Source organism: Phyllobates terribilis, unplaced genomic scaffold, assembly GCF_046119375.1.
Source record: "Phyllobates terribilis strain yellow unplaced genomic scaffold, ASM4611937v1 Scaffold_4__5_contigs__length_816908805, whole genome shotgun sequence".
Classification (NCBI taxonomy): Eukaryota; Metazoa; Chordata; class Amphibia; order Anura; family Dendrobatidae; genus Phyllobates; species Phyllobates terribilis.
In genome coordinates this window covers 378,718,306-378,741,180 of record NW_027362764.1, presented here as the reverse complement: position 1 = coordinate 378,741,180, position 22,875 = coordinate 378,718,306, and the positions used below count along the sequence as shown (strand labels likewise).

The 22,875-nt window shown below is 44.1% G+C and overlaps 1 protein-coding gene across 6 annotated transcripts in view; it reads right to left on the bottom strand.

Annotated features, from left to right (window-relative positions):
• The window catches only part of EPB41L4B (erythrocyte membrane protein band 4.1 like 4B), a 1,171,543-nt gene that overhangs the window by 1,105,075 nt on the left and 43,593 nt on the right, over positions 1–22,875 (bottom strand). For 4 of the 6 annotated variants that reach the window (XM_073678479.1, XM_073678478.1, XM_073678481.1 and 1 more), the window contains one exon: positions 7,284–7,373. The exons of the other annotated variants lie outside the window; for them this stretch is intronic. In XM_073678479.1, coding sequence (XP_073534580.1) covers positions 7,284–7,373 — 90 coding nt within the window. The remainder of the gene's footprint in view (positions 1–7,283; positions 7,374–22,875) is intronic. 6 annotated transcript variants of the gene reach the window in all.

Here is a 22,875-nt window from a genome sequence, read left to right as displayed (position 1 = left end):
TCATCTGAGTCGTAGGTCCTACAACAGAATAATGACCCAAAACATACCTAAACACAAAGAAAAACATTGGACTATCCTGAAGTGACCTGCAATAAGCCCTAGTATAAATCCAATTGAACATCTGTGGAAAGAGCTGAAACATGCTGTCTGGATAAGCCACCCTTCACACCTGAGACAGCTGGAACAGTTTGCTCACAAACAGTGGGCCAAAATAACTGTGGATAGATGCAAAAGTCTCATGGAGAGTTAGAGAAATCCTATTTTTTGCAGTGATTGCCTCCAAAGGTTGTGCAAAAAAAATTAAGTTAAGCATACTAACATTTTTATATCAGCCATTTTCATTTGTTTTCATAGTTTTAATATTTCTGTTGAACCACAATTCAAAAGCAATGTCTGATTTTCATTAATTGATATTCAGTAAAATTTAAACTAAACATTACTTTTGTCAGTTTCAAGTTATTTCAAAACCATTTTTTTGCAAACGTCTGATTTTTGTTTCACCACTAAAATAATAATAAAAAACTGGACGTTTGGTATCGCTGTAATTGTACTGAGGAGTAGAATCATATTGCAAGGTCATTTTTACCACAAAATGAGCACCATAAAAAACAATTCCCAAACAACAATGACAGAATTTAAGGTTTTTTTTCATAATTTCTCCGGATTTGGAATTTCTTCCATTTTCCAGTACACTATTTGGTATTATAAACGGTGTCATTCAAAAGTAGAACTCGTCCCACAAAAAACAAGCATATGTCTATGTGGACAGATAAATAAAAGCTATGGCTCTGGGAACAAGGGGGAAAAAAAACAAAAATGTAAAAACGGAAATTAGCCCCATCGTGAAAGGGTTAAAGAGATGACTTTATAAATGTATTCAGCATTACCAAAAGAATATGACATTAACCCAGTGGTCATACGCAAAAACAAGCAGTATTTAGGCGGTTGGCGAGTGCTGTTGGACATTTGGAGAATATCTGAAATTTTCATCCCACAATTTTCGACCTCTCGTAGCCCATACTTCAAAATAAACTGGAATCCAACTGCATCTACAGTGCTTAGTGTTGCGTACCACCCTTACTGAGCACACTACTCTGGGTGATCTTTTGGTAAATTCACACACAGATTTGTGCAGAATTTTCAGCAACTAAACTCATTCCATACATGTGAATGGAGTGGCTTTGGCAGCATGTGCATGGATTTCTTCGACCCCTATTTAAATTAATGGGACGGCAGAAACATTTCTGCAATAAATTTGTTATAGAGTTTGCCCAATGCATAAAAATAGATAGTTATATAGGGCATTTTTAAGTCCTTAACATTTTAGTAATTTGCTTTATTTGTAAATTCTCAAATGGGACGGGACATCCTCAGGAGGCTGGACCCTGCAGTCACATACCTGCAGCCTCTATAACCCAATCTCCCCCCCGCCTCTGAATAGGACATTAGGGGGCAGCACTTCAGTCATTTTTCACATCTTCTATGACTGTTGCCACCTTCTAAAGTCCGGAATCAACTGCAGTGAAAAAAAGCAGAGATGGGACCACAGCACCGCCACACAGCTTCTGTTACCGCAGAGGGCGACCAACAGCAGTGCCGCCCCCTGAAGACGATCCGTGTGACAACGTAGTGGTCACTTCTTTGCTTTCATCACTGCGATTGATTTCGGCCATCAGCAGAATGCAGCAGTTGTAGAAGATGTGATCAGGGCTGGCACTGTGTTCACTTATGTCCTGCTCCATGGATAAGAGGGGATGGAGGGTATGATAAAAGCTGGGAGAGGTAACTGCAGGGCCCATCTTACTGAAGACGTCCCGTTTGAAAATCCCTACAAACGAAATGTCATAGAAAGTAAAGTAAAAAGAACACATAATGATTAGCTGTATAGTGCAGGGAATTCAAAGAAAGCAAATTACAAAAGTGGTTAGGGCTGAAAAATAGTTCTTTATACAGGACATTGTACGTATCGGACAACTCCTTTAAAAGTCATCTACTGTGTATACCACACTAATACATGCCATCCATCTTGTTACAGTTCATAAATAGCTTTTATTTTGATCCAAACATTTTATGCACTAATGAATTGTACTTGATCCCTAGGGTACTGGTTGGTTTTATTAAAGGGAAACTGTCACTAGGATTGTGCTAAGTAAACTACATGCAGCGCCAGGTTGGCGCTGTTACATTGATTAAAATGATACCGGAGTTGATGAAATCAGTCCTGTGGTTGTAGTTTAATCATTATTTGCAATTTGGAGATAATGATATGCTCGTGCTCTGGGACGGACCTGTGGGTGGGTCTTTTCTTGGTGCTCTATTTTCATATTCATCACTGTGGCTTAAATGAAAGGTCAGTAAACCTTCAGTGACCTGCTTCCCATTTATAATAATGCGCTGCGCTTTTGTGAACTTCTGAAAACAAGGACAATGCTGAACAGAGGCCAGACGGAGTAAAGAGTAAGGCCGGCTTCACACGTCCTGATATTTCCGGAACCGGAAAACCCAGTACCGAAGATATCCGTATCAGTGAGCACTCGTGTGGCATAAGTGTGGCAACAGTGTGCCGCATCAGGAGCACACGTACCGGCGCGTGGGAATCAGCAGTACAGTTAGCGCTGTTCCCTAGTGCCGGGTGCTGAACACTGCCCTCATCTTTGTCCTCTGCCGATGCTGCGACCAGCATGAGCAAGGGACAATGTTGAGAGTAGTATTCTGCTCCCGCTGTGTCCAACTGTCAAAATAAGAATAAAATTAAAAAAAAATGGCGCTTTGCACTAACTGTACACTGATTCCCAGGCTCCGGTAGGATTCACACTAATGACACACGGATGTCATCCATGTGTCATCAGTGTGGGACGTTTTATGGCCTGTGCAGAACTAAAAAAATGAACATGTCAACATGTTTTCTCCACGGACACACGGTCGGTGGAAACACACGGACATGTGCACAGACCCATTCATTTGAATTGGTCTGGGTGTGTATGCGTCTCCGGTACGTGTAGAAACTGTCACCACACGTAGCGGACACACTGACGTGTGAAAGAGGCCTAACTCGGCTGCCTCATAGTGAATGAGGGGGTTCATCTGAATTACGTAGGAGCTGTGTATATGGAGTCTGCATACTATTCCAGGAAAATCTGTGCTCCAGGAGGCAGATAGCGCTCCGTCCCTCCCAAGTCTCACCGTGTAGCTAAGCAGTACTGTACAGCCACATTTGGGGTATTTCTACATTCAGGTCATTCCATTCAAGTGATCCAAATCTGATTATTATTTTTTTTAACAGATGTCTTCGGATTTTTTTTCTTTGATATTTTTTTTTGTTAAGTGCTACTTAAGTGAATTACAAAAAAAAAGTTTTGCATTTTTATCTTCATTAGTTAATTTTTTATAGATTTCTAAAGTTTTTAAAAAGTCTGAATTTTGGGCTTGTATGATGTTACATTTTTTATCATGTCTCAAGTTAGAAATAAGAGAAAGATGGGAGAGACACCGTTTAGTTTAGAACGGTATAGGATTTAATTTGATATGTCACAAGATTATGTTTGTTGATATTTAAGGAGTCAAATTAAAAATTTTGATGTGCAATTTTGAAAAAACATTTTAAAATTTTCAAAAAAAGCATATCTGTTAATTGACTTCTTGGTTACATTTTTACAAAGATTCAAGTTGGGCTCTCCTTGGGATCATATTTTAATGAATTAACTTAAGATTTTCTAAATACAGTCTCATCCTAATCATATGTTTAGTATTAAAGTAAAAGAAGCAATATTAAATATTCAAATATAACTATACATTTTTTTATTATTACGATACTAGACATGTTCTTTTCAAGTTTTTAAACAGAGTATAGTAGTTAAATCATCAAGCTTTAACATAAAACAAAATGAACTAGTCTGAACAATTAATAGTAAGTCTTTAAACTGAGCTTTTTTCATCAATTTGTCTCTTTAATCTTATCAACAACCTCTTACTAACAATGGTCATTTCCCTTTGTGTCAGTATGTCCGGCTGTTACGGTGTTCGGGTCCACCTGAGTTATATCTGATTTTTTGTTTACTTTTAATATATCTGGTTTTCTTGGATACACAAAGGATGGGGATGGACCAGAAGGTGTAAAAACGTTATTAGCATAATCTTTGGAGAGTCCATTAGCCATCAGTGCTGATCATATTGATAGGTCACATCACCAGTTATGTCATCCATTGCCAATTGTGAGCCATCTTCAATCACTTCATGGACTTCACTGTCATTGCTGAATGAAAAAATCCTTGTTTTTATTTCTGTTTCACTCAATGGAATGAAAGTGTGGTATTGCAGAGTCCCTTTAATGGGTTCTCCTTTGCCTCTCTCGCTTTCAATCCCTTTCCGACGTGTGCCGTGACACACGTTGGATCCCCATTTGGTGCGGGCTCCGGCGCTGAGCCAGCACCTTTCCAGGCACATGACAGCCGATCTATACAGCTGACATGTGCACCTAACAGTCGCAGGTGGAATCGCGATCCACCCGCAGCTGCTAACTAGTTAAATGCCGCTGTCAATCTCTGACAGCGGTATTTAACTCGCGCTTCCAGGAAGCGCGCCGTTGGCTCCGCCTGTCGGCGACCCAGTCACATGATCGCGGGTCGCCGATGGGTTGGCATGACAACCCAGGGTCTACAGGAGACCCCTGCGGTTGCCAATACCAGATTGCTATGAGCGCCGCCCTGTTTATAGAAAAGCCTTAAAGGGAACCCGACACTAAATTCATGCTACAGAACCAGGGTCGGACTGGGGTGTCTGGGGCCCACAGGAGAAATTGATCCTAGGGGCCCACCCTACATCTATATGCAAATACTTTGTTATCCGTTACCCCTGTTATAGTGGAGAGTCGACTGTAAATCACAGGAGGCTCCTACACATCTACTGTGCACCGCTATAACTGGGATTGTACAATTACGGAAGTTTACATTACAGGTGTTCTTTGATGAAAACCAAATATCACCGAATCACAGGTTAGGTAGGAGATATCTTATTGATCGGTGTAATCTGACCATTGAAAACCGCACCAATCAGAAGAATGTGGAACTTTTATACCTGACAGAGCACTTTTATCCCCATTTTAAAATGCAGCGGCAGATGGGACGTCTGACCGCAGCCTCATTCCTTCTCTTTGGGGCTTCCAGAAAAAAACAGGAACAGCCACTGAGGGAATGAATGGATCAGTGGTCAAGTTGCACATGAGCTCCAGTCTAATGGGGAGAAAAGCTCCACATTCTGCAGATAGGTGCAGGTCCCAGCATCCAGACCCCCACTAATCAATAACTTATCCTTAGGTCACGTTCACACGTTCAGTATTTTACATCACTTATTTGTAAGCCAAAACCAGGGGTGGAACAATCAGAGGAATAGTAGAATAGAAACACGTCACCACTTCGGCATTTATCACCATTCCTGGTTTTGGCTTCCAAATACTGATGTAAAGCACTGACCAAATACTGAACGTGTGAACGTGGCCTTAGGATAGGTGATTACTTGTTTTCACTGGAGAACCTCTCTAAGTGCATATTTGCTACTGTGTAGTAGACACAGGACAGGGAGGGGTTAAATGTCAAAGCAATTAATCTCTATTGGAAATAAAGAATCGTCCTCTTATTGATATCAGAGAGAACAAATGGCCGCCATACACAACACAGTCAACTATACCAAGACCAATACCACCATATACAAGGGACACATACCATCACACTGTGGCACCCCAGGAGTCAGTTTGCCACATTGGCATTGCCCAACACACAGGGAGTGATGCCATGCCTGGAAGCAAGGAGGGGTCCCTTATCAGGTAACACCAGCATTTTTCCTGGCTCCAGACCAGAAGGGGGAGCTCTAACTCGGGGGAGCTTTCCCTTTAAATTGGGGCCCAGAGGCGGGGGTTAGGAGAGTCAGTTGAAGACAGAGGAGAGCCAGTTGGGGACGGAGGAGAGCCAGTTGGGGACGGAGGAGAGCCAGTTGGGGACGGAGGAGAGCCAGTTGGGGACGGAGGAGAGCCAGTTGGGGACGGAGGAGAGGTCAGTGGAAGACTAGGGAGAACCTGGGGAGGGGAGCTGTGACCAAGCTCGCCCCAGAGAAAAGCGCAAGAAACCGGACACCGGAGTCCGTGGTTGCTCAGGTACTGAAGTCCCGGCAGCTAAATCCGGAGGGCAGGAGACAGCAGGTCTCCTGGCCCCACCAAACATCCGGTGGCTCAGCAGCATACTAGAGCCTGGAGCTGCCACGAAGGAGCGACACCTGTAAAAGGCTCAAGCTGGCTGCTATACGGGCTAGTATTTAACGATCACTCAGGAAAGAGGGACGCAGCATAGCTTTAGGCAGCAGGGCCAAAGAGGACAGCGCAGAAGGAAGGCCTACAACCCCACCTGGCGAGGTGGATCCCAAATTGCTTCTAGGCTGCCCGGATCTCCATTACCTTCTTTTACCAGTGCACCGGTCTGCACCATCAAACATCAAGTAAAGGTAGAGGAAACCACCATTCCTGTGTCATCTGGTCATTATCTGCACCCTCAGTTCTGCACCCCAACATCCACAATCCCCTACATAAACCATACCGGTAGCCCTGGGGCCCCGCTCTACCCGTGGGGAGCAAATCTATCCCAGTTGCGTCACCAACGGCCTCAGCGGTCTCCTTCGGCAGTGGCGGCCACCTAAAGTCGCATACCACTGGTGGCGCCACAAAATTTTTCCCTTTAATAAACTGTCCTTTTTATTGACCGCCCAGCGCCCCAGACTGGGTCACGCCCCCGTGACTATCCCAAGGAACTAACCGACCCGGTGGCGAGTACCCCACGGTCCTAGGGGGCGCATCAAAACCATGACCAGATCACATATTACAACCACATAGTAACCGAATAATACCACAAACAAGGGACAAATACCGCCACACTGTGACCAGACCACATATTAGCATAACATAGTGACCGAATAATACCACCTAGAAGGAACAAATACCGCCACACCATGACCAGACCACATGTTACCATTACATAGTCAACGAATAATACTACAATAAGGATCATGAATAAAAAACACAATACTAATAACACAAATATTACCACTGGTGATATTATACACAGGAGCTCTGTATATAGTGTCAGTGTACAGGTAATACAAGGATCACCAATGACATTATACACAGAAGCTCTGTATACAGTGTATAGTGTACAGGTAATACAGGGATCACCAGTGACATTATACACAGGAGTTTTGTATACATTGTATAGTGTGCATTTACATGTAATACACCGACTCACCAGTGACATCTCTAGTTGAAGTCCTTCATCTTCGTTTTTCTTTTTCATCCGGCACAGACCGCCATCACTTCTTCCATCCAGGACTTGTCGCTGCAGAAAATAACACACAGTTATCAATAGCTGATCAATTCGAGAGCACATTCCACACTTATTCCCTGATTTCTACACTACACCAGATGAAGAAAAAAAGCGACATAGTGCCGCCCTGCACAGTAACAAGACTCCCCTTTTGTTACTCCCCCATGGAGAACAGTATCCTCAAAAGTAAATTATATTACAGCAGTAATGTTCCCTACAGTAATTATGTCCCCCCTTGCCACTATAAACTAATAATACCTCATTCTGGCCCCCATACTGTAATTGTCACCCATCTTGGCCCCCTTTATTTAATAATATCCCCCATCCTAGGCCCCCCCCCCCACCCATCATAAGCCCCTACGTGTCATCCCCCCTCCCTCCATCATGGGCCCCTATGTGTCATATCCCTCCCCTCCATAATAGGCCTCTGTGTGTTATACCCCCCCTTCCATAATAGGCCCCCGTGTGTCATATCCCCCCCCCTTCATCATGGGCCCCTGTGTGTCATATCCTTCCCTCCATCATGGGTCTCTATGTGCCATCTGCCGCACCCCCCTCCCCCCCCCCATTAATATAGGGGGGGGGGGGGGGACTTCTTACCTTTCTGCGCTCCCCCGGCAGCGTCCTCGGCAGCGTGGACGAGTGATCTGCAACAGGGCCGCCAATCCATCAGAGGCCGTGCTCTGTCAGCAGCCCGCCCGCTAGCCGGAGGGCATCTCCACATCTCTGCCATGTGCAGCGCACTGACGTCAGCGCCCGGAGCATAGCAGTGACTTTCAATGCCCGCCGGCCTATAAGAGGTCGAACGCTGACGCGCGCGGCTTTGATTGACCGGCGGCCTTTGAACGTCACTGCTATGCGCCGTCTGTGCGCAGCGCATAGCAGAGAGCAGATGTTCCCGGCGGTGGCAGCAGCCACCATCAAGAGGAAGGTATGCTTTCTGACCATGGGCCCATTAGAGGCCGGCACGCAGCGGCTTCTGATGGGACCGTGGCCACAAAGATCACAGACCGGTTACCGGTGGGCGGGCCCCACTATATCCATCACGGGGGCCTACCGAGGACCCTGGGCCCACCGGGGGATCTCCCAGTGTCCCGGTGGGCCAGTCCGACGCTGTACAGAACTACAGTCAGTATCAATCAGAGCCTGGCTGGGTGACTGTGACCAGGAAAACTTTTATGCCATAATTTTGGAATAAGCAGCTTTGAAAAGTCACAATTTTTTGGAGCACTAACATCCTGCAACTTAGGATACACTCACGCCATTTACACTCAGCTCCAACAAAGTGTGCGTGTTAGGTCAGGATGGAGGCATGGCAACCTCCACTCAAATGCAGGACGAGTGGAAGTGTTTCTTACGCTACTCCTGAACTTAAAATGATTTGTGATGAGGCACACACTGCGTATGCCACTTTGGAGATGTGTACGCTTCTTAATGAATCAGAAATGTCAGACTTTAGCATGACTCCTCAAAGACTGGCGTGAAAAAACGCTGGTTTTGATTAATCGGAGCTTAAAAAGCCAAACAGGGACAATAGAGAGATGCCCAACTAGTTCAGCCCAAATCCTGTTGATCAACAAGTCTCTCTCTACATACACACATGGGAGACAAAAGTCTATCAACTGGAGTGGAGTGGACAGCATGAATCTAGTGACAGGTTCCCTTTAAGGAGTACAAAAACTAGTTTATTAATAATAATAATAATAATAATATTATGTCCTGCATGGAATGTTTATATTTGACTTCATTAGAATATTCTTTTTTTTTTTCTGTGCAAAAATACAGGGAGCAAACATATTCTTCAGCTGTCTACCGTGGTGGCAGCAGACTCCATACTCCAATGGCATAAATAGAGAGTATGAATGTTGCACAATAACAAGTCTGGAGGAAGCCAGGGGCTTGGAGGACACTTTAATCATACTTTTGAAGAAGAAAGAAGCCAAATCACCTAATGAAGTTTCAGACTGCAAACTCCATTCTTACACTCATTTTCTGAACCTCAGGATATGCAGTTTGCAACCTTAGCTTCAGATTGTTCAATTGTGGGAATGTCCCTCCCAGAAATACAAGGTGGATGCGAGTTCTAAATTAAATGAATTTTAGTGCAAAGGTGTCAACAAACTTTCATCATCAGTCTCTAGACTACAGGGGCTAGCTGGCAAACTTTAGCCAGAGAAGCAAGAACTGGCCTATGATTTACAGCCATCATTAGCCTGTTTATGACAGCATTTGGCAAATGCATTTAAAACTTGGTGTCGTTTTAATTTCCGGATCACACAAGCATGTGCAATATCAGATAAATGATTAAATACATAAACTGTAACAGGACCAAGCTTACTATGTAAATACCGGACCAGAAACAAGCTTACTACATAGATACGATATCAAGCAAAGTCAGTAGAAGGATACGGACGAACTCGAAACAGCAAGTGTTGTACAATACGGTAAGGCCTCTTGAACACCAATTTTTTTTAAAGGGAACATGTCAGGTCCACCAACAGTTTTTAACAACTCCTATTAAGTAATTGAGCCTTATTCTGCTCACAAAACAATGTGTTTTACCATTTTATAGTTACACATATATTTCTGCAAAATCCACTTCAACAGTGGCCGTATGCAAAAGTACCTGGATTAGTCTGATGAAGCAGTTACTCAGAGTCCAGGCTCAGTAGTGGATGTTCCCTGCACTCTACGCTTCATCTTCAGTCCAAAATTTTCAGGTACTGAATAGATTACAGTAATGTAGGGAATCAATTATGCCCAAGGGGGTGTGACTGAGCCCGAGTCCTAGTTCAACTGCATATGGTAAGAGGAGCTACAGAATATTTATCTCATATATGTGCCTTTATGTAGAATAAACAAAAGCAGAATAAGGCTGTAAAAGTTAATTGGGTGGTATTAAATCTCAGAAAACCTGATATGTTCCCTTCCTTAACAGGCATATCCAAATGGAAGTGGTTACACTGCACAATCTAGATTTGCTTCAGTCAGAGGAAAAATAGATCCACTCATTGTAGAATACCTCCATATATATTTGAAAACGTGGTGCAAATACAGTCTGAGTAGAGCGGAGTTCATATTTCTGTTTGCATGTGAAGCTGGAGATAAGTGGATTAAATCTACGCTGTCAACAGACCAGTGATGAGCAGGAAAATCATAAGTTACTTACCAGTAACGGGATTTTTCGAAGACCATGACAGCACCACGAGAGAGGGGATCCGCCCACCAAGGACAGGAAACCTACAGGCTTAAAAGGGCCGGCCCTCTCTCTTGCCTCAGTTTGGATTACAGAGCATTGAGAGGACCACCAGGTTAGTAGACATAGCAAACAACCATAAAAATAATATTTTTATACAACACCAACTAAGTGTGAAATCTCTAATTAATAAATAAGGAGTGCTCCAACAATGTGAAGGGAGGGAATATAAGGGTGCTGTCATGGTCTCCGAAAAATCCCGTTACCGTTAAGTAACTTATGACTATCGGTCGACCATGACAGCACCACAAGAGAATTGCAAAGATGAAGAAGTCTAGGGAGGGATCACAGCCTAGAGCACCCTTCTCCCAAATGTGAGGTCAGATGAAACACCCAAATTAAGTCTATAGTGAGTATAGAAAGTAGATGGAGAAGACCAGGTAGCAGCCTTACATATGTCTTCCATCGAGACATCCGTCTTCTCCGCCCACGAGGTCGCCACTGCCCGGGTAGAGTGAGCCTTCAACCCCTGTGGTGCTTCCTCACCGCTGGAAGCATAAGTTAGAGTAATAGCCTCCCTGATCCACCTAGCTATGGTGGACTTAGCAACCTTAAGCCCCTTTCTAACCCCTTGGTAGGAGATAAACAAAGAACTATCTATCCTGAAAGCCTGGGTGACCAAAAGGTACCTAATCACACATCTTCTTACATCTAAAGTATGAAATTCTGCCTCTTTTTGGTTACTCGGATTAGGACAGAACGAGGGTAGGATTATTTCTTGGAGTCTATGGAAACCGGAAGCTACTTTAGGGAGATACGCTGGGTCAGTTCTAAGAATTATTCTATCGTCCAGGATCTGAGTGAAAGGTGAAGCCGAAGACAGAGCCTGGATATCACTGATCCTCCTAGCTGATGTTAGAGCTATTAGAAGCGCTGTTTTAAGGGAGATGGACTTAAGGGTTGCTAAATCTATTGGTTCAAAGGGCAAACTAGTTAGTGCTTTTAGAACTAAATTGAGATCCCAGGGTACTAAATTGCTTTTGATAACAGGCCTGGATCTAAACACAGCTTTGATAAAGCAAGAAACCCAGTAATTGCCCGCCAAGTCACAGTTATATAGGGCACCCAAGGCTGAGACTTGGACTTTTAGGGTACTTGTCGCCAACCCCAACTCAAGGCCCTTCTGTAAAAACTCTAAAATTTTACCAATTGGCGTCCCATCACCAACTGTAGAACCGGAAAAAGATAAAAATTTCTTCCAAGTTCTAGCATAAATTCTAGAAGTGATAAGTTTTCTACTACGCATTAGTGTAGCCACTAGGTCCCGAGAGAATCCTTTGCATTCTAACAGTGACCTCTCAAGTTCCACAACATCAAGAGGAGGCCAGGAGCCTGAGGATGGACTATTGGACCCTGGACGAGGAGATCCGGAATCTCGGGCAGGACCCAAGGATCGGAGATGGACATGTTCCTCAGGCATGAGAACCAGGGCCTCCTGGGCCAAAAGGGTGCGACCACAAGAACCCTCGCCTTGTTCTCTCTGATCTTTCTTAGGACCATGGGAAGAAGATTCAATGGGGAAAAGGCATAGGCCAGGCTGAAATCCCAAGTTACTTAGAGGGCGTCCACTGCCAGGGGGTTTTCTCTGGGATTTAGGGAACAAAAGAGCTCTGTCTTTCGGTTTAGTCTCGTGGCAAAGAGATCTACCACCGGAGGCCCCCATCTTCGGACTTTTTCTGAGAAAATGTCCTGTTTTAGTTCCCATTCTCCCTGCCACAGAGAATAGTGGATTAAGTAGTCTGCTTTTATGTTTTCTTTTCCTTTGATGTGGAGGGTCGTTAAGGAAAGGAGAGGACATTCCGAAATCTGAAAAAGATGATCCGTCACTCTCCTCAGCGATCTTGAACGTGTACCCCCTTGGTGGTTCACGTAAGCTACCGCAATCCTATTATCTTAAAGGATCTTAACGTTTTTATCATGAAGGAAAAACAAAAAATGATTAATCGCTTTGTCCACTGCTAACAATTCTTTAGTGTTGGAGGAAAGACCCTTTTCAGTATCTGACTAGGACCCCAGGGCTACCATATCTCCCAGATGGGCACCCACCCACGGGAGCTTGCATTGGTGGTAATTATCTTAGTGACTCTAAACACCCAGGGAATCAAGATAGGTTTGCCTCGTTCACCCACCACTGTAAGGACTCAACTGACCGGGGTGATAAGAATATTCATCCTTCAAAGTGCCCATTTAACAATACTTCATTATGTAGAATGTCCCACTGTAGAACCCTGGAGTGGTATTGTGCCCACAGAAACCTGGGAAGGCAAGATGACAGGGTACCCAACAAGGACATTGCTGCTCTAAGGGACATGACCAGAATCTTAACCTTTTGTTTTTTTGGCTTCCGGGAGGTAACATACTTGAAGATCTGAATCCAGCATAATACCCAAAAACTGCAGAATTTTTGAAGGCACCATCCTAGATTTTTCCAGATTCAGAATCCAGCCCAGATTCTCTAAGATGGAAGTTACTTATTTCAGGTGTTTATCACATTGGGAAGCAGAGTCTCCAACTATCAAGAAATCATCCAGGTAAGGGATAATTAAAATATCATGTTCCCTAACATGAGCCATGACCTCTGCTATAACCTTAGTAAATACCCGGGGAGCTACGGCCAGACCGAACGGCAGGGCCCTAAACTTGAAATATTTAATTTCTCCATCTATGATCAAAGCTACCCTAAAGTATTTCAGGAAATCCTTATGTATAGGTACATGGTAATAGGCTTCTTTTAAATCAAACACTATCATGTAACAGCCTGAAAAAAGAAACTTTATTGTTGATTTAACGGATTCCATCTAAAGGTGGGGACTATCAAAAACTTATTAAGGGCTTTCAAGTTAATGATACACATAAATGAACAGTCAGGTTTAGAAACCAAAAAGAGGCGAGTAGAATCCTAGCCCTCTTTCCGACGCCGGGACTTCCACCAGGACTGCTTTATGAACCAAGCCCAGGACTTCCACTTGTAGGGCCTTCTGCTCTAACACTGAGGAACGGACTGGGGTCAAGATGAATCTCCCGAAACTCGAACCTCAGACCCGAACCTACCAGATCAAGGATCCAGTTACTGGCAGAAATTTTTGTCCAGGCAGGCAAGAAGCCCAACAGCCTCCCCCCTACCTGGGCTACGAATCATTGACTCAGTTTCCGGGGCCCTCGAGTAGAAGAAGAGCCAAATAGGAGCCCTCTACCTTTCGGCCTGCGGTCTTCCCACTTCTCCTGACCCTTCTGCGGTCTTTTTCGTAGAAATCTTCTTCTATGGAAAGGACGTTTATAAGTGGGAACGGGCAAGCTAGGGAACCCTTTCTTTTTGTCACTAGCTTTATCCAGAATCTCGTCCAGAACAGGCCCAAAAAGATGTTCCCCTTCACACGGTATAGTACAGAGTCTCGTTCTTGCCTCATTATCACCTGGCCAACATTTAAGCCACAGGGCTCTATGAGCTGCGTTGGACATGGCGGCCGATCTTGCTGGCAACCTGACTAAATCCGCAGAGGCATCCGCCAAGAAAGCTGCTGCCCCCTGTAAAAGTGACGTATCTGATAAAATCTCTTTCCTGGGTGTGTTATTCTTCAAATGGGATTCAAGCTGGTCCAGCCATATCATTAAGGACCTGGCTGTACAAGTAGAGGCAACAGCCGGCTTTAAAGCCCCAGCAGTCGTTTCCCAGGTTCCTTTGAGAAAGGTGTCAGCTTTTCTGTCCAAAGGGTCCTTAAGGGCCCCCATATCATCAAAAGCAAGAGATGATCGTCTAGATGTCTTAGCTATGGCCACATCTATTTTTGGGGCTTTCTCCCAGGAGGAAGAAGCAGAGTCTTTAAAGGGGTATTTTCTGTTAAAGAACGGAGGGAGAGCACCCTTTCTCTCCAGTCTTTTCCATTCTCTACGTATCAGATCATTAAAAGGAAAACTTCTTTTCCTTTGCCCCAGCCAACTGAACATTACGTCCTGGACTGATTTCTCTGGTCTGGCATCTGTAATGCCCATAGTTGAGCGAACCGTTTTAACCAAACCATCAATCTCATTAAGGGGAAAATAATGCTGACCCGCACCACTAGGAAGTGGTTGATGAAGAGGCTGAGTTGTCAGAGTCCAACTCATAAGCCGACGACAAGGAGTCATCAGGGGCTGGGGAGATCTCACAGTCTGTATCCACCTTTCTCTTAGCTTTATTTTAGAGAGGATTTTACTAATTTCAGACTTGACTAAAGTTTTCAATCCTGAGGCAAAACTAGGGGTCTCTTCTGCTAGCGTCTGATTGATACAGGATTGACACAATTTTTTGGGATACGAGTCTGGAAGGACAGTGCTACACAATGCACATTCAAAATGCTTGGTCTTGGAGGCACACTTCTTCCCCTATTAAAAAATAGAAGAGGAGAAGGGATACCCCATTGCTAAGTGAACTTTCTCGAAGATCACTTACCCAGGCAGCTCAAAGGGCTGGTACCGGTTTGGAGGAAGGACCTTTCTCAGCCGGGGGATCTTCCCTGGAGGCTGCAGATTCATCCAACCTGCTGAAGCCATGATGACTGGACCTAGACGCCGAACCTCGCTTTCCTGAGGACCGGGCATTACCAGCAGCTCGAGGGTGATGTACCTTTTGAAGCTCCCCAAACAGCCGCTGAGATGGTGAAGATGGCGGCTGCTGAGCTTGCTGCTGCTGCTGCTCACTTTCTGTCTCCATGATAGGAAGAAGTGAAGCTGGGAAGCTCAGAACAGCGGTGCTTGGGCAGTTAAATAGTAGCACCTATTCCACCCTTACATCAATTTTAATCACCTGTTATATTTATTTATTTTTTTTTTAGAACAGGGACGCTGCCACGGTTAGCACCGCACTATACTTGCGTTCCAGATGCACGTGACCGGAACTTCCGGGTCTGGTCACATGACCGACTAGAGGAGCGGTGACGTCATCAAGCCACGACTCACAGGAGGAGGCCAGAAGCGTGCGCCTGCACGAGCCCCGAGGACGCTGAGATGCTCCAGCCGCTCCAGGTAGGCTTCAGGGGGATGATCGGCCTGTTTCTCCAGGTCATAGCCACCGCTGAACCGACGGGGCTGCCACCCCAGACAGGGGCGCAGCCCCCCGGAATATTCAGAGTGCCATCCTTTGCCAGATGTCGATGGGAATGGCACCCCATGCAACCCCGCCATCATCCTCAGGGCGCTGGTGGACTTGCAACCCCAGATAGGGGTGCAGTCCCACTGCAGTCCAGACCAGTCCAGGGGCAGCCCCCCCAAAGGTAGAGGTGCAGACCTAGCTGTAGCAAGCGATGTTAGGGCTGCCACCCCAGATAGGGGCGCAGCTCCCACTGCTATCCGGTGCAAAAAGATACTGGGCATTCCCCAGATAGGGGTGCCCTTGCATAGCTGATGCTGGAGCTGCTGATCCCAGATAGGGGCGCTGCTCGACAGCCGTCGGCACATTCAGCTTCATACGGAGATCTTCCATGAGCCCGCTATAGGTTCCCTCCATCAAGGACAGGAAACCAAACTGAGGCAAGAGAGAGGGCCGCCCCTTTTAAGTCTGTAGGTTTCCGGTCCTTGGTGGGCGGATCCCCATTCTCATGGTGCTGTCACGGTCGACCGATAAATGAGATATGTAGAAATGCAGTGTGTCAACGCGTTTCTAAGTGACACACTTGTCCTGATGAAGAAGTGGGTCACTTAAAAATTAAGTTTTTCCACGCTTTTCAATCTCGTTTCCTGCTCATCGCCAGTCCGTTGACAGCGCAGATTTAATCCACTCATCTCCCGCTTGACATGTTTCCTCATACTGAGGATCAGCTGCAGCCTTCTCTAAGCTTTTACAGGGCTTGTGACTTCACAACCCCATCAGGTGAGCATAACTGCCCTTTGTCTCGTTTTTTTTTCTCGGATAAGACCCTATTGAACTTATTGTCTTTCCAGTTTCTTGTGTCCACATTTCGGTTTCAAAATTTCGTTTGTCTGCTCTGTTTTACAGGAACCAACATACAGAATTAATGTGCAAACGGATCCTTTACACAACTGATACAAACTTTTCACACATACAATACATAGAGTACTATGGCAGCTCAAGCAGCGGGAAGATGCAAGCGTCAGACTTTTCCTAGCCAGAGAAGTAGTGATTTGGCGGGTCTTAGGGCAAACAGGAGGAGAGACCAGCACTTCAAGAGCCCGCAAACAGACAAAAACTCAGCACAGGGTGTTCTGATGGAAGTTAGTGCTCGACGTTCTGTGCACTACAGCTGCCTTGCACAACATCCTGGCCCTCCCATCAGAACTGTGTTCTTGTGAGATGGCACTAAACATTATAAAAGTTATGACTGCATCACTGTCATGGAAGCCTTAGTCCACTACTAGATAGGATGCAGCAGCGTAGATGTGGGTGATTGGCCCTGTAAACTGCCAATATTATCCTATGTGCCCGGGCGCCCCCCCAAGCATGAACTGGAGGACCAGACTAAGGTGTATACAATCCTATCTAGCCTGCCCTTTTGAAAGCAAAGTTTCCATGCACTGAGGAAGAAAAATGTAGCCAGAACCAATGAAGAGACATCTCAAACGCCCTGTAGACAACTTCATTATGGCAGAACAGCGTTCTGTCCCCACAACTCAACCACTAAAACAAAATAAAACGAAGCAGCAAAATCTAGGGAAAATAAAATTGCAGCACCTCTAGGAGCTTTAAGACCATATTCACAGTATTTGTAAGTGAATAGCATTTCCATTATTGTACCTGTTTGTCTCACTCCTGATTTTGGCTTAGGCTGTGTGCCCACTATGCGTTTAAGAATTTCTGCAGCGGCAATTCCGCCGCAGAAACACTTAAACGCTTGGTAGAACGTGTCTGCAATGTTCCCCAATGATAATCCGCATGTGCTATGCACATGCTGCGGAAATTTCCGCTGCGGATTATCATTGCAGAAAAATCCGCAGCACTACCAATTATTTTGTGTTAATCGCGGCGTTTTCGCCGCCATTGACTTGCATTGAATCACTTAATATCCGCATGACTACATGTGCACATGCGGATATTAAGCGATTCAATGTGCGGATGGTACCTGGGTCTGGAGAAGAGGAGACTCTCCTCCAGACCCGGGTACCACAGTACCTGTAAAAAAAAAAAAAAAAAAAAAAAAGAAGAATTAAAATAAAAAAATATATATTATACTCACCTTCCGATGTCCCCCGATCTCCACAGTGATGCGTCCTGGTTCCCCGGCAGCTCGCGATGGTTTATGGACCTGCCATGACGTCACTTAGTCATGTGACGGGTCACGCGACCGCTGACGTTGGCGGTCGCGTGACCTGTCACATGACTAAATGACGTCATGGAAGGTCCTTTTAGACCACCGCGAGCCACCCAACACACCGGACGCACCAGAGGAGACCAGGGGCCATTGGAAGGTGAGCATAGTATTTATTTTTTACCAATTCTTTTACTATAACTTGGTCACACTATATAAATCCATGCGGGTTGCATGGATTTATATAGTGTGACCAAGTTGTCAAGCACTTTTCCAAGTGATGCTAAAATCGCTTGGAAAGCACTTAACAACCCGCATGCGAAATCGCATGATCAAAACGCTTCACTTACGCTGGTCCTTGGCAGGAAAAATGCATGTAAAATCCGCATGCGTTTTTTCTGCCAGGGAGATGCAGAAACACTCAGGAAAAATCCGAAGCATTTCTGCATCGTGGGCACTTAGCCTAACAAAAAAATTTTCTATTCACATAATCCACTTTTATCCATGCAAAGCGAAATGTGAAGTCCGCAGTATATCTGCAGCATTTTACATATCTATATTAGCAAAATTTAGTGGGATATTGCAACTGCAAATTAGCTGTGGAAATTTTGCAGCTGAAAAGTCCCACGTGGGAACACTAAGTCAGGAGTGGGGAACCTCAGACCCACGGGCCGTTTTATAGCCCACAATTACCTTTTCTTGGGCCGGCCCCAGCGTCTCCTGTGAGGTCTGGGCCGCGGCCCCAGCGTCTCCTGTGTGGTCTGGGCCGCGGCACCAGCGTCTCCTGTGAGGTCTGGGCCGCGGCCCCAGCGTCTCCTGTGAGGTCTGGGCCGCGGCCCCAGCGTCTCCTGTGAGGTCTGGGCCGCGGCCCCAGCGTCTCCTGTGAGGTCTGGGCCGCGGCCATTGCAACTATTTAGCATATGGTTAGTTATGCAGATTCTTTTCATGTTACAGGCAGCTACTGCTAAAGCAAATAAAATCATGGGATGAATTAAAAGAGGTAGTTTTGCCTCTGTACAAGTCACTAGTGTGGTCACACTTTAAATAAGGCCGGAGTCACACCAGCGTATGACATCCGAGAGTAGGGCATCAGATGCAATATGCTAATGACCCTCGGCTCCAGTTCTGCTGCGAGTGTGAGCTGAGTGTCAGTGCTCTGTGCTCTGATCCTCTTGCATGAGAGAATTGCAGCATAGCTGTGGAGGAGACTGAGAAATTAATTTCTCCATCTCCCCCATGGCCTGACTCTGCGTATATCGGACTGCACTGGGATGACATCCGAGTGCAGTTCGATGTTTCACACGCACCCATAGACTTGTATGGGTGTGAGGGAATTGAGTCTCGCTGCAAACCGACGCATGCTGCGATTGTTCTTTTAGGTTGAAACGGCATGAGAAAATAATCGCTGAGCTGCCCCATAGAATGACACTGGGCAGAGTGCTATACGGTGTTTAGTGTGACACTGGCCTAAGGTGTAATATTTTGGGCCCCAATGTGTGAGAAGGAGAGAACTGAGAAATGGAGGTGCAGAAAAAAAGTGACTAAGACTATTAAGGCAATGGGTGAACTGCTATACTAAGTTAACAAACTTGAGATTATTCTGTTTGAAAAATTCAAAGGCTTCTGCGGCAATCTTATTACAATCTTATTATAATGTACAAGTATATGAAGGGACAGAACAGAGATCTTTCTCATGATCTTTTTATACCTACTTCTAGGAGGAAAGAAGGTTTAATCATAACCACAGATTCAGGTTATGGGAATCAAATTCTATGATGGAATGATGATCTAGTGACCTAGACTGTTTGCCAGATGTCAAGTTGGGAAGAACTTTTTTCCCCTAATGTGAGGCTATCAGCACCTGCCTCATGAAATTTTTGCTTTCCTCTAGATCAACATGTTGGGCTACAGGTTGAACTCTATGGACTTGTATCTACCTTCAACCTTAAAAAAACTATGAAAACACCGAGAATAGAGCAGCGGAAGTTACCCGAAACTGAACCCAGAGACAGTCCCTGCTAAAAGTGTTATTTTACACAGCTTGGGGCCCACTTTCCTTAATATGGACACAATACCAGATTTATATTATTTAGTTTTTTTAGGTTTTGCTGTCTGTACACAGTAAAAATGCCATTTTATAAAAACTATTTTTTTTTCTGTTATCATATTCTGAGAGCTGTAATTTTTTGGTGAACAGAGCTGTATGATGGCTTATTTTTTGCGGGACGCGTTGCAGATCTTTTTTAGTACCATTTCGGGGCACATATTTTTTGATCGCTTTTTATTCAAATTTTTCAGACACAGAATGAATAAAAACCAGCAATTCAGTTATTGTTTTTATTTTTTGCGCCGTTCACCATGCGGTAAAAGTGATAAGACGGAATTGTTCGTCGGGCTGGTACGATTACAGCGATACCAGATTTATATTGTTTTTTTATGCTTTGCTATTTTTTACACACTAAAAAAATGTTTTACAAAAGTGAATTTGTTTTTGCATCACCATATTCTGACACCTGTAACTTTACTTTTTTGCCGAATGAGCCATATTAGGGCCTGTTTTTTTGCAAGATGATTTGGCATTTTCATTCATACTTTTTTCTTTCTTTTTTTTAAACGTACGATTTTTTTGATCGTTTTTTAAATGTACTTTTTTGTGAGTCATTATAATGAAAAAAAACGACATTTTTTGGCATGTTTTTTTATTTTATTATTTTACGGCGATCGCTAAACTGAATAAATAACAAGCTAGTTTTATAGAGCGGGTTGTTCCGAACGCGACAATACCAATTAGGTGTACTTTTTTTATTTTTGTTTTATCACAAACGCTGTGTTTTGAGTGGCAAAACAGCTTTTCATGATTTTTGTGCCTGTGTTTTTTTTTTTTTTTACTTTTTTACTTATTCACTGTAGGACTTGTATAATTTTTGTTTTGCTCACTGGTCTTATACACTGCAGTACTTGTGGACTACAGCGCATGAGAGCAGTCAGCGCCTCACTGACACAGCCTGTGAGCCCCACCTTATAGATGGATCTCATAGGCCACCGTACCCTGGGGTCATCACATGACCTGAGGATACCATGTTAACCATCGGGACCCATGATTCTCATCGCTGGGATCCATTGGTTACTAACGGGGTCTTGTGACCCTCTTGCAACAACTTAAATACTGCTGTCACAATTGAGGGCAATATTTAAGGGTTTAATCGACCCTGATCGGTCGCAAAAGCAGCTGGGGCCGATACAGCTGAGACCCGTGGGAATTGCCGCCACCAAGCAGCACTATTCCCTTATTGCAGATTGCCGTTTTAAAACAGCGATGATGGAATAAGGCCCCTTAACAACCGCCGTTTTAATGCGCATTGGCGGTCATTAAGGGGTTAAACATTCTTCTCATTCCCTACCAATCTATTAACATGTTTTTTTTACCTCTGCTGTATTCACACAATCCTGTATTCTTTTTGATCTAACACACTAATCACCCAGTGAATAAACTGGCCAATATATTTGCTTAGAATTTTATGAAGTTTGCTCAGCGATTTAAAAAAAAACTAAAATAAAAATGCATATTGTGTGTGCATTATTCTTTAATACAATAAAAGGAAGACATTGTAAAATAAAAAATCCTACAGAGCGCTATTTGTAGGGGTCATGTCATAAGATATTGAAATCCATTTTGCACATAAAACAGGTATCTGTGTAATTGAATCCATATATCTTCATGTGTCCAGTATTTACAAGTGACAGATACTGAGAATGTGACCTAGCATCCACAAGGTTGTTTTAATCTGGGCATCCTCATTATAATTTTCATCAGAATAGCTGGAAAATTATAGAAACTAGATTTTCTGAAATATGTTCATAAAAAAATAAAAACAAAATACAGATGAAAATCTAATGAAAAGTAATTGCCAAAGTTATTCAATTCAAGAGACTATCACCAGGACATAAAGTAAGCGGGGCGTGCAAATATTAGCTCAGTGTCTGATGGTAATATCGAAAGCAGCAGGAATGACACCTATATAGCACCAGACTGACATGCCCAATATGAATAAGAAGCCGCACTGGCACACAATACTGTCAGAATCTGTGTTCAGCCCGTCCAACTTCAACTACAGTAGAAAGCAGCAAGAAAGCTAAAAGTGCTGATTCCCTATGTAACAGAGCTGTGATGGACACACTGAGCAGATCGGGGCTATGTCCTACTGGAAATGTTGCGGGCACTTTCTAATAGAATATGTTTTTCTGAAGCCGAAGCGCAGCAGGCTTGATGGTTACAGTAAATAAAGTGATGCAATATGCTTGGCCCTTAAGAGAAGAACGCCCGTGAATATTTCCTTTTTATTCTGAGTGAGGTCACCGCAATTGCGACTAGCTGGCTCACTCTGTTCTCTATGTGTGAGCTGGAAGTCTCTTTTACAATGAAAGCTTATGTAGCCTTTTTTGTTTCAACAATTTTTATTTAAGTGTTTAGAATTTGAACATTAGCACTTATAAACAAGATCTGACATAAAATCAGTTTACAATAAAGCTAGATTAAAAGGTGAATAAAGAAATATAAGTGTATGGATAAGGGGAGCGGGAAAGAAGGGATGAATAAGGGAAGGGAAAGCAGGGAACTTAAAACAAGAGGAGGGGGAATAATATATAAAAGGAGAGGAAAGGACGGAAAGATATAACGGATAATAGAAATTTCTATTAACTAGAAAATTAGGTCACATTATAATGACATTTGATCATACTGGTGTACATCAGGGTTTATCTTGAACAAATGACTCCACATTGGAAGAGTAGTATAAGTTCCACAATGACCATTTAGCTTGATATTTTGGTAAAGACTAGAGATGTTTTAAAGGGCAAATGCGAGTTCAAACGTGTTGTGGTTAGAGACCTTGTCCAGGATATCATTCATAGGTATATCTACAGCTTTCCATTTAGCTGCAATAAGCAATTTAATAACAGCAAATATATGTAAAGAGATTTATGTGATCTCTCTGGGGAGGGTATCTGCCTTCAGGGAGGG